The sequence below is a fragment of the Planococcus citri genome, chromosome 3 (genome assembly GCF_950023065.1).
Source record: "Planococcus citri chromosome 3, ihPlaCitr1.1, whole genome shotgun sequence".
In the NCBI taxonomy this organism is placed as follows: Eukaryota; Metazoa; Arthropoda; class Insecta; order Hemiptera; family Pseudococcidae; genus Planococcus; species Planococcus citri.
Window position 1 is genome coordinate 33,788,889 of NC_088679.1, and position 12,813 is coordinate 33,801,701.

The 12,813-nt window shown below is 34.8% G+C and overlaps 1 protein-coding gene across 1 annotated transcript in view; it reads left to right on the top strand.

The window, feature by feature from the left end:
- Positions 1-917: 917 nt before the first annotated feature.
- The window catches only part of LOC135841326 (nuclear hormone receptor E75-like), a 177,178-nt gene continuing 165,282 nt past the window's right edge, over positions 918-12,813 (top strand). Inside the window, exon 1 of the mRNA XM_065358234.1 lies at positions 918-1,742. Within this exon, the coding sequence (XP_065214306.1) occupies positions 1,421-1,742 (322 nt within the window). The 5' untranslated portion in view covers positions 918-1,420. The remainder of the gene's footprint in view (positions 1,743-12,813) is intronic.

Sequence of the window (12,813 nt, forward strand, 5' to 3'; positions counted from 1 at the left end):
TCATGTCATTCAAACTTTCAGTGTTTTAAATTTCCAAATTAGGATCATTCAGATTAGATTTATATTTTATTGTCATTTTTGTGCACTTAAAAAACAAATACCTCTTCAGTTCTTCCATAAGTTTATGCACCTAACCCACAGATTTAGATTTTCAAATTCTTAAAATGTAATAGACTATTTGTTCAGTACCAACATCTCAGTTCTGATTGACAGATTGAATGAGTGTGTCTTTGGCCTTTGAAACCGATTTTTTCAGAAACAAATTTTCATCTAAAAATAAAAGTAAAATAAATATAAGAAGAAGCAGATGGAGGTAATTTTAAAGTTGTTTTGGAGAGGGAACACTCCTTGCAGACTCAGGGGGCTCATTGCAGCTCCTATCATTTAGCCAAAAAAATTTTGTTATGATGTTAGTAAGCAAATGTGTTATTTAGATTGATTATGGAACTAGAGCTGGATGCGCCTAGAAACACACACACACGCTCCTATAACCATGCCAATACAAATGCAGGTCTCAGGCACATGCGGCAAAAGTAGGAAAATATCATAAAATATCTGTGTCTTATTATTATTTTTTCAACAGTAAGAAGTGTATGAGAAGGAGACTGGAGAGGTAGGAGGGCGAACAACAAAACAGAGTTAGATGGCCTTGTTTTGAGTTGGAAGAGTTAAACATTATTACATAGTGTCCCGCATTCCTCGCTCGTCGCCTACTTACCGGGTGGCATTTACGGAGTGACGCGAGAGGGGCACATATCGAAGAGTGACGTAAGACGGGAGAAGACGCGCGCCGCGCTCGTACCCCTCTGTCTGCCTGCCGCTGCATAGATATCCACCTTACGGTCGAGTTCAGGGCCCGAATTCAAGGACAAGGCCACGCCGACTAGCTGCGTTCTAACGCGAACAGCTCAGTCGGTCTCATGACGTTTAGCCGAGTATGTTGAGTGCGCGCCACATGACGAAATTACTCTTATTTTCGTTTCGATAATAATTTCGGTGTTTTTATTATTTTCTTAAATCGTTATGAGAGATTCCTTGGTCGACTTTTCGCCTCAAGTTTTCTCATTCGTTCGTGAGTTTTTGATTTTTTCGTTAATTTTTTCCTCTTTTTGATTGATACCTACCCTATACGTACGTTTTGCTCGTACTCGTCGTCGCGACGAAAATCCTCCCTCTCTTCGTGCCGGTTAATTTTCATCGTACAAGAATTATTATACGTTACTGTTGTGTATAAATAATATTTTTTAGTTTTCGTTTTTTGTTTTTGTTTTTTCGGTTTGTTCGCTTTTTTTGTCGCGTCGATCTGATTATTATTTTTAATAATACTAACTCGCAAATTAATCTATATCGAGAATGAAACTTTCGCGAATGATTGTTTACGAAGTTGAAGTTGATATTATTTAATCGAGATAACGTAATCATGCAGCACAGTGCATCTTCAACCTGTTCCGATGCGAATACAGCCCGAGTATCTCCGGAAGCTCATCATCACTATCCGGTCATCCAGCAGCCCATTCAAACCAATGGAGACTTTCGTGTGCCCGGAGCTCCGGCAGCCACTTCTCAAATCGTGTCTTCGTCCACATGCTCGACGCCTTCGGTACCCGGTCATATTATTATGAGACCACCGCCGCCTCCTCCGCCTCTACCGTTGAAAATTTCCCGCAACTTTGTCGCCCATCAGGACGTGAAAAACACTCATATCGCTCAAGAGGAACCGTCTAGTTCTATTCCAGATTTAGGTAAGGAAATTCCCATTAATTACGATGTATTTCTATCGTGTGGCTGTTGGGTGTTCAAAATAACCGTAGATTTGAAATTTTCTTTCGAGAAAGAGGGATGAAGAAGTGTAATTAAGGGACACATTTCGGCGTTTGGAAACAATACAGTCAAACTATATAGTTACTTTAAAGGATTATTTATCGTCTCTTATAATATAAATGGAACTAGAACGATGAGGACGCTAACACCCTTCGAAGAAAGGGTTATTACCCTTTTAGCATTAGTTTCAAGATGTTACTCTTACTCGTACCTTATGGTTATGCATGGTGAAGATTTCAGCCATTTTCAGTTCGTATCACCTTCTCTCTTAACTATACGAAATCAGTAATCACCTGTATATTAAAGACACGTGTTTAACGAGAATCGACAATTGTGTACTTGTGTGCATCGAAATACGAAGGCGAAACCGTACTTATTTACGAATTCGTACCGAGAGTTATCGAACAAGTTTCACTTCATTTATCGATTTAATGCTCGATAGAAGTGATTACTGATTAGTAGCCAGAGAGCTGGTAATCGCTGAATTAATTAATCTGCTGTTTATTCTTGTTAGTATAACCAAAAGTAGTGCGGATAAAAGGGGGCTAAACGTAAAGGACAAGTCATATCACTTACCGGGTGACCAAGAATAATGGGATTTCGATGTTATCAAAAAGGAGAGAAAATTCCCGTTATGAAAATTAGAAAATTAAATAATCATGTAAAAAATGGCATTTGAGTGATTGTTTCAATGAAATACGAAATAATCTTTCATTTTGCATCGAAACAATAATTCGAAAGCACTTTTTCTCGATTGTTATTTCATTTTCCAGTTTTTAATTAGGGAAATTTTTTTCCCTTTTTGGCATATCAGAACATTACAAAACCCATTATTCTTGGTCACCCGGTATGTACTAATGTTATAGATATGTACTACTTACTTGTGTGTATTGTGTATTAGTAGGTATTATAGGTACATATTAACGCTGCCAATGCAGTAAATTGTTATTAATATCGTACATAATTCGACACAGTAAATTTTTACAATTTGTCGAACACACGGAGCGCAATAGTGGCGAAAAAAAGTCATATTTTTTCAACAAATTGTGCTTAGCCGAGCGACGATGGATGGCGTTTCGCTACATCGTTATCGTATATTGGTACTTATGTATTATTTTCGTGTAATGTAATACTATACGATTACATATAGTTTGTTTGAAAACAAAACTTGAGTAGAGTAATTTTACACCTGGATTTTGGCACGATTTTGTCATCGTTACCGTAGCATTCGTCGCGAGGAATGGAATGCCGAATGCTCTGTGTTAGGTGAATGACGAAGATTGCCGAAAGAATGGTTGAAGTGGTTGGTTTTTTTGGAGGAAAGGGACCTTTTGAATACGAGCTTTTATTTTCTGGGTTTTGATGAAATGAAATCATTTAGTGATGGGAAAGGGGAGAAGGGAACAAAGTAAACATGGTGCTGAAATCGAAAACAACAAAATTGATTAATTATTATACCACTGCCACTTTTTTCTGAAAATGTATCTTTTTGGGTCAAAAACTCCATCAAACATTTCATGAAAATGAGTTGAATATACCTAATTTATTGACATAGAGTTGTACAGAGAGAAGGGTAAAGGGACATTTTGCCCAATGCTCTGATTTTCTTAACGATTCGAAAAATTTGAGTCTGGCAGAAGTCGCACACCGTTGAACCCCAAGAACTAGTATTTTCAATTTCGTTGTTGCTAACCTGGGCAACCAAAAAACAAACAAATTCGGTTTTTGTCCATTTTTGGTTTTTTGACACAGCGAGTAAAGCATTGAAATGATTTCATATCAGCAAAAAATGATGAAATTTCTGTGAAATTTTTCAAAAATTATGTAAAATATTGTGGAAATCTCCTATAGGTTTAAAAACACTGGTAAATTACTAAAACTGCTGAAATTTCAGTCAAACTTGGCAAGAATGGAGCAAAAAACTATTTTGAAAATGTTTAAAACGACATTTAACTAACCAAAAAACCAATATTATGCCAAAAGAAACCGTAGAAATCAAAACCAAGTGAGCTCAAATTTGTAAAATCCAATTTCTTAAAATCCATTTTTGATTCTTCTCATACTTGTTCAAAGTCTGACCAAAATCTCAACCAGAGAATCTGAAATGAATATTATTATTTCAGTAACTCGACCCCTGGAGTTTGGGATAAATCATGGTGAACAATAAATCTTATGCAAACAACTTTCAAAATCTATAAAAAATTTACAATTTCAACTTTTTTTCAATGAAAAAATCTCACAGGAAATTGTGATTGTTTTTTTATCCCAAAAATGGGAGGGGGAGGAGGGGTAAAATTGTATTGGTATTTTTGGTACTGGCTTAAAGATTGTAAAAAGCTCTTGACATGTTGATTGGTAATTATATTATTGAAAGAAAAACTTGAGAAAAAGTATAACGATTTTGAAATCTATAACTTGATTATAAACTGTATCTAATCCAGAAAAATGTTGGGAGACAATTTCAGAACATCGTTGAGTCATTTTAGCTCGTTCAAGATCACATTTTCAAAATTAAGTCTCCGAAAGTGGGTAAATTTATATACTCATGAAAAAAAAGCGGATGATGCAGATGCCTGTGAACATTACTATTTTAGTCATTTTCAGTACTTTTACATCTAGAAAAACGTTTTCTTGTAATGACTAAACTAAAGATGTTAGCACACGAAAAATTATTTTCGAAGTATGAGAAATGGGAGAAAAGGTAAAATGGAAAGAAGATTTTGAGGATGTCTGCTATGAAATCGTAAATTTCTCAAACAAACAAACAAATGAAAGTAACACTTTTTTGTATTTATTCAATTGCTGAAAACATTGTACTCGAAAAAACGAGGAAACGAGCTTCCCTTTCCCCCTTCTCTTGAATCTACGATTCAAAATGTAATTATGTTCAAACGAAAGTCATCCTTTTAGCTCAAAAGTCTGTGAGAAGTCGTCTTTACACTTTGGGAAAATTGACAAATGAATGGTCCAGAAATATCGCATGCAATTTTTTTCATTTTCTGAATGCGGTGAAAAAAATGAATCAAAAAGCAAAAAAGACTGCGATTCTGAATGTTTTTTAAAATGCGATTCTTCTCTTTCTCATATTTCAATCTCCCTTTTCAATCTTCAAGACATCTCATACCCTATTTGAGCAATGGTACTTGCTAAAAAATGTAATTCAACTTTTCAACAATCTTGCTGAAAAGTTACTCGTATTTTTTGTTGAGATTTTATGACATAAAGTGAGGTTGGCAACATTTCTCTCGAATTTTTTTTGATCCATTCAGATTTGTCAATGTTATTTTGAAGAACTAAAAATTCATAGGCTACAATTTTATTAGTCGCCTTGTATCAAAAAACATGATTGGTGCCTTTTGAATGTGCTTGTGTTGAAACAGGGTGTTTGAAAGGTCATACTTAAAGTTTTTATTCCAGCAGAGTAAAGCGAAAATGAGCCTTGAGCCAATGCGATTTTTACTTCTTCCCATGCACGACATAAAAAATGAACTGAGGGCAAAATGATTAAATTGCGATTTGATTTAGGTAGGTAGTGATTGTTTCTTTTAACAAAATGAAAATGAAAATCTTTTATGGATTTTGAACACTTGGCGCTTATAGAATTGATGCTTCATTATTTCAGGTCCTTCAATGTTGGGGGCCTTACAAAAAATCCGACCCTGAGACAATCCCCCCCCCCCCTCCGCCTCTGGATTTCTGGATTTCAGAAGTAGCCATGAACATCTTGACAAGTTATGTAAAAATTGTCACCTCATCTCGAAGTTGATTTCCAAAATTGAAGTGCATTTTAAGTATCAAAAAATCGACAAGTTTTTTTTGATAATGAATGGAGTATTTAACGCTACATTTAGTTCTTTATTGCATTTTTTATTGTTTTGTAAACATATTGCAATTTTCCGACAGATATGCTTAAACTGTTTTATTCCTATTGAAATTATCATTGTCAAATAGTAGGTATCGTTTTCTTTAGATGCTCAATTTTTTTTGTTTGTTTTCATTTCCCTATTCAAATATTTTTCAAAATATTAATTTAGGGTTAGATCGCATTTTTTATGAGTCGAAGACATGAAAAAAAAATCATCAAGATGAATCGTGGGAATAATCTTGTATTTGATTCAGAAATTTTAGTTAGTCATCCTGTTGACCCTGTAAATGGGTTCCAGAAATATGCTAAAAGGCGTATATTACAGAAAAACAACCACAAAATGAATCCTGAATTTCGAAAAAAAACACGTGTTGTTTTATAAATAATAAATGACGTGTAATGCAGTTCGTATCTCGAAGATTTCGTATGCATATGTAAGTTTACAATCGTATTATTCCAACCGAGGTATATTTATCGGCGCCTTGTGGGTATTTTTACAACAGGAAGGACCACCAAGGTTAAAAAATGTATACCCATCCCTTACCCAGTGAACCAGACAGTGTGAAAACTATGCCATCGAAATGAGTGTATACAATGTACTCGTATCTAGACCTACGTATAGGCTACCAAGTAACCTATCGATGCTTTTGCCTAGATGCCTATACCCATTTCCACATCTTTGAAAGCGTTACATCACCATTCGCTCTTTGGTCGTCGGCGGGCCGCGATAATTTCGTAATTTTCAAAAGAAAGTCGTTTCTCACATAGTAACCTCGTGTACGCACGTATAGATTCAAGCCAGCCTAGAGGTCTTATTTTCGAGCGATTTTCAGTATCGATATATATCGATATTTTCCCCCCAAGTATCGATAATATCGATAAATATCGATACTTTTCAATTGACTTCAATGACCAGTTGTTTTGCTCATAATTTATAATTAATTACGAATATTATTGAAATGAATTATCCGCCAAGCAGGACGGAACTCGAATATGAAAATACAATTATTTTCTTGATAGAAATTACATCATCAACACCAAAAATTAATGCTCAAATACGAATTACGAACCAAAAAAAGGCGGAAAATAGAGATAAGAACGTAAAAACGTAAATATCGATACTCATTCGATACTACAAATTGGTATCGATACCATTCGATACTGTGAAGTATCGATATTATCGATAAATATCGATACTCATAAGACCTCTAAGCCAGCCAGATCCAGCATCCAGACAGAGAAGAGAAAAACTGAAACTCATTCACCACGTGCATTCTTTCTGAAAAACCCGATGTAGTACTACATTACAGAGTTAGTTACCTTAAAATGTATAATTTTCGGGCGTACAAGAACCGGTTCTCGTAGCGCATCAATATCGTGGTTATTATTTTTTTTTTGTAATGTGCCTCCGCCACCGCGTCACTGCTGCGCCTTGAGGAAGAACAGAGATTCGAAAGAAAGAGAGAGGGAAAAATTAAAGAGTATTTCGAGTATAGGCCATAGAACGACGTTGCATCGTTCATATATTTTTTCACTCGGCTGTGTACTCGTAATGTATGTAGGTAGGTAGTAGAAGACATGCAGACTAACTATAACGTAAATTAAAAAAGAAAAAAAAAGATACGATAGAAGGCCTTAATGCGCATGTTAGCTGCACTCGATGCGACCGACGACGTCGTCGTTGGGAAAAAATACTCTCGCTGTATAGAATTGCATTTCACTTTCTATACTGTTGTGACTTTTCAAAAGAGAGTTGTAACGTAGGGCGTTCCTTCTTTCGAAGAAGTTCAACAACGGCTGCGGCGGCGGTGTAAGCCTCTGCACCCTTTCAGTGTTGGTAACCTTATTACGTTATGTACATACGTACAGGGTGTTCGAAAAATAACTCACGATCTCGATACTAGGCCATAGTGCAATTTCACTGCGTTCTTGCATGCTGAACTGCATCTGCATTCTGCAGACGAACCCGTTGTACGTAAATACACGCGATGCAGTTAACTTACTCTCAAACTCGACTCGACCTAGGTAATATCGTATAATTAAACACAAATTACTTAACTCGAATGGCCAACGTTGCGGTTTTTAATTGTATATAGTTCGCACGTGTATATTATAAATGATTATGATGGAGTGAAAGCTATGCCATCGTATTGACATAAACAAACCAGATAATACGTATGTAGAGTTATAAATGAAGTAATCTACGTAAAAATACCTCATGGTGCGTAAAGCAGTCTACACACTTGGTAGCCAACGAAAGTAAAAGTCGACCAGGTTGAGAACCACCTAAACATGAAAGGTTTTTTTTTTATTCTGCTTCTGATTGATACGATTTTTTCAAATCGAGCTATACGCTATAGTAACTTAATGTACACATACTCTCTCCTCTCTCGTTTAATCGTATTATGCTACAAAATTCAAGTGTTCTGTGAAGGTTACCAATTTATTAATTTTTCATCTATTCGTAGTCTTTCTGTGTATAAAGAGCTATTTACTCGAGTATTTAAGTTCAAGTTTAACCAAACTATGAACTTTGTTTTGATTATCAGATTTTTCTCTCTTTTTTCCCTGCATCGATAATCGAATGGTTTTCAAGCTAGTATAGTGTGAATTTGTTCCTATATCGTTTCAATATTACAATTTAATGGGTTTTTACTGACCTACGCATTAATTGCCGATCACTTTGTATAGATGCAACAGTAATCGTGTATAAATGTGTGATAATTTTTATCACGGTTTGAACTTCATCTCTGTATAGAATATCATCTGATATTTTCTGTATCTATACTTATGTGTACTTGGGAGAAATTCAATGGATTTTTAAATTTATATTAGATTCTCTGATATTATGTAAGACTTGAGGAAACACTAAAATCATGCCTTTAAAAAATGTCAAGAATGACTTTCTGATATTTTGTCGAATTTTTTTTCATTCTGTGAAAATTTGTGGAGTAGGTACTGCTTGTTATTTCTTGATTTTTTTGTATTTCTGTAATTTGCTGAAATTTATGTGATTGCAAACCAGGGATGATTTTTTTGGGTCATTGAGTTTTTTCAACGCAAAAGGGCACCGATTGTGTTATCAGTCCCTCAAGATCTGATTATGATATAATGCAATCAATTTACTTGATGACATATGTATAAGTACGAGTATTTCAAAGAAAAATGCGAAAATTAAGTTTTTTGAGCTTTCTAAATTACAAACTATTTTGTGACATTAACAGGGTATCTAACAGGTAGTGAAAGTAGTGAAAAAGTAGTGAATTTTGTTAAAAGGTATAGTGAAAAAATGAAAAAATTCAAATTCGTTCCTTTTTCTAGATTTTTATTTTGTAGAAATTGCTAATTTGTCGATTTTTTTAGAGTTTGAAATACACATTTTGGAAAGCTTTTGCCTTCGCTTCGCTCGGGCTCGTTTGCTTTTTTTTCAATTTTGAATGAATTTTTCAAAAAAAAAAAATCATCATAATTTCAAAATTTTGAAGCAAAGTATGTAATAAACTTTTTATAATTAACCAACTCATCAGTCATCAGTCTCAGCACACAAAAAATCATCGTTTTTTACCCATACCTAACTACATACGAGATACTGATTTCCGAGAGCTTTTGCCAGGGCCCGGTTGTTTCTCCTTTCCGCATTTGAAAGATTCCAGACTTGAAGGAGAAATCATTAAAACTCATCGTTTCATTCGAAAAATTGGGGTATTTTTTCCCCAAATGTCGTTCAAATTTTCCATTAAATTTTTGCACATTTTAAAAAAAATTGTCAAGGTGTTTATGAAAGTTTTTTATTCGCCGAAGTTCATTATCATTACATTAGCAAAAACCTTTAAGCTGAAAATAAAATCAAAAATTGAAATGATAAAATTAGGTAAGTTTTCAACATCCGCTTGTTTGAACAAAATCTTGGGATGCCTAAAGACATTGGAAAAGCGAAACATTCGAATGTAAAATTTTGCCCCACCCCAGATTTTTTTAATCTGAAATTTTGTTAGACACCTTGTCTTATAACGTATGTAATGAGCTCATTTGTGTTGTTTTTTAAAAAATATTTTTGGTTGAAATTAAAAAATAATTTGTATATACATTTTCTTCCAATTACAATTTTTTTAAAAAATTTCCTGTGAAAAATGTGGCTTTTGTGTGTGTGTGTGTGTGTGGGGGGGGGGGTCGAGCGTATAACATTCTGAAAGTTGGTTGAAAAAAGTAGTGAAAAAGTAGTGATTTTTTCAACAAAAAAAATCCGTTAGATACCACGTTAAAATAATATTGTAATAATAAAAAAAAAACTGTGCAAATTAATATTGACACATTGACTAAAAATTGAGATAAGTTTTCGAACCCAACTTTCAAAATTTTATAAAAAAATTGAACAATTTTGATATAATTTTGGGCTATTAAGAAAATGTTGCTCAACGAGTAGGTCTGATTGGCCCTAATTTGATTGATTTTTGTATTATTATTTTTATTATTTTTGAATAAATATTTGAAATTGGAAATGCACGATGCAATATTGATTTATTTTTGAATCAATTTCGTGTTGATTGCTTGATTTGGAAGTATTAATTTCAATGCATTGATAAATATTGATACTGCATGAAGATGGAGAATCGATGCTTTAAGTATAAATATTCCCCAAGTATTGATACAGAGATTTCAATAATATCGATACACAGTTGGAACCAAATTGCATGAAACAAAAGTTGTAGAGAATTAAATTTCAGAGCGTTATTGAACTTTTATGAGAGTTGTTGTTATTGTTGTTTTGTTCAAGCACATGAAAAATATTTTGGAGGATGGTCGAGCCTTTTCCCATAATGACCAGTTTTAGAGAGTAATCAACAATACTTATGTACCTACTTCCTAAATAAAAAAAGTTTTTTTTTTGAAATGTGACGATTAATTTGCATACGGTTAGGTTAGGTTAGCTTAGATATGATTTTTTAATCAGTTTGGATGATCAAATTCACTCATGAAAAGTCTTATAATTTTTTTCGAAGTGCTTTTTTTGACAAATTCGGAAAAATTTCAATTGATCACCTTTTGGGCTTTTTTTACTCGAGTCCCTCACATACAACTTCATTTCCCAACTTGGAACAACACATAAAATATTAAACTTGACTTGCTTTCTGAGTCATGTCCAATGGACATTTCTTGACTGCACAGTGCACATGTGTAAGCATACAACTTTCCAGCCCTTTAAAATAACAATCAGGCCTGTTTTTTCTTCCTCTTTTGATTCGATGATGCGGCCAAAACTGAGCTAAGAATAATGGAACGTTGTTCATTCCGCATCCGCAGCGAATAGAATATAAAAGAAATGATTGTGGGAGTAAAGCTTTAAAAATGACTGTACTTAAGGAGCGAAATTTACGAATAATCCTATGGCCGTTATGGACGCGACAGACGCTTTTAAAACACGATACTCTCGCTATCACCTCGTACCCTTTGCACGTTCGCGTTCCGTATATATATGTACGTTCCAGTATCCTTCCTCGCTCGTCGACGTTCTACTAACTCAGTTGTACGGTTTCTTGGCGAACTTTGTTTTTCATTTTCTGCTCCTCGTACATAATATAAATTCGCTCCGGTGTCTTTTATTCCCTGTTCGCGTTGTCTTGGTTGAGCTTGTTGTGCTGAAAGCACGCTCGTTTTCTCGTGATCTCCCCAGCATTGTTTCAGGGTGTGCGATACTTTTTCGTACTCGTACACTGGTATAAGTATATACGATTCGTTGGCCCGAATCGATCGCATGTACTGCAGGATTTGTGAAGTGAAATACACACGTATTACTGTTGTATTCGATAGGGGGTACGGTAACACATACGAGTACGATGCTAACAATAAGAATTGTTGGAAAACTATACTTTGTGGAATGGGAATGGAAGCTTGCAGGAGGAAGTAACGTTTTTATGACGTTTTTTGAAATTTATGTGTTCGAGATGTTCGAACATCGGAAATGCCAACGGGTTTAATTTTAACCTCTTTTATGATACGGTTTTGGGGAAATTAGTGCAGTAAATTTCTAGTGTAAACGTTTAGGAATTTAAAGTGAGGGTTTAGTTTGGTATTTAGTTTCGTGGTTGTCACCTAAAAAAATAAATACTGGAAATCATAAAATGGTGGAGAATTTCAGGCCTTTGACTTCATTATACTTAATATAAAGAAAATAACTGTTCCAAAATTTCAAGATTGATTAATAAGTTGTGGGAAATCCTGCACATTGCTGTTTTTTGATTACATGAAATCGATAATCCATTGAGCTATAAAATGAATTTTGATTTTGCAAGTATGTTTCCTTTATCTCTGCCAAACTCCAGAAACATGCAAAGCTATACTTTGGGTAACGTTTTCCAAACGTTTTCAATTTCCAAAACAGCCACTCGAAGGTTAAAAGCGTGAACTGTAGAGAATTTGCGAAGACATTGAAAATGCGGAAAAAACGTTGCGGGAATGAAGCCAAATTTTATTCGCACGTATAAAATTTCAGTACATTTGGCCATTTAACGATTTGGAAGAGGTGCAATTTTTACATCTACGAGTACATCTATGCATTATACAGTGTGTCCGAAAAAATACCCACTCTTGACTGTAGGATTATTTCGCACCGAATGAGTTCTTTCTGTCGATTGCTTCGCTGGACCTGAACCTTGTATCATCTGCTATACGAGACGAACGTGCGTTTCAAGACATATTTTGCGCTTCAAATTGGCGAATATGGCGTTTATTGTGTGTAATATAAGCAGGAAATTCCTAATTGTAGCAACGGCGTCGATGACGGATACAGTTTCTAGGAAAAGTACCACTATAGCATGAGGAATTGGTACCGTATTTCGCTCGTAGTAGTATGTTTAGACTTACGGTTTAATAATCTGTGGCGGTGTGTCAATGGTTTTTTTTTTGCGCTAGTACATATAACTTATAGCGAAGCAAAGACGCCATATAACATATTGAGAAGAAAAAGACCTTGAGCATATGAGTACCTACGTGTAATACGAACGTGTATACGCCGCAAACAGGTCCAGAAATCTGAATTTTTTGCACTATTTCGAACCACCTCGTAGATGGCCTCTTGGGAGTGAAAATTTTTCACTTTGTTTGGGTTCGGGTGCGGATGAGACACTGCC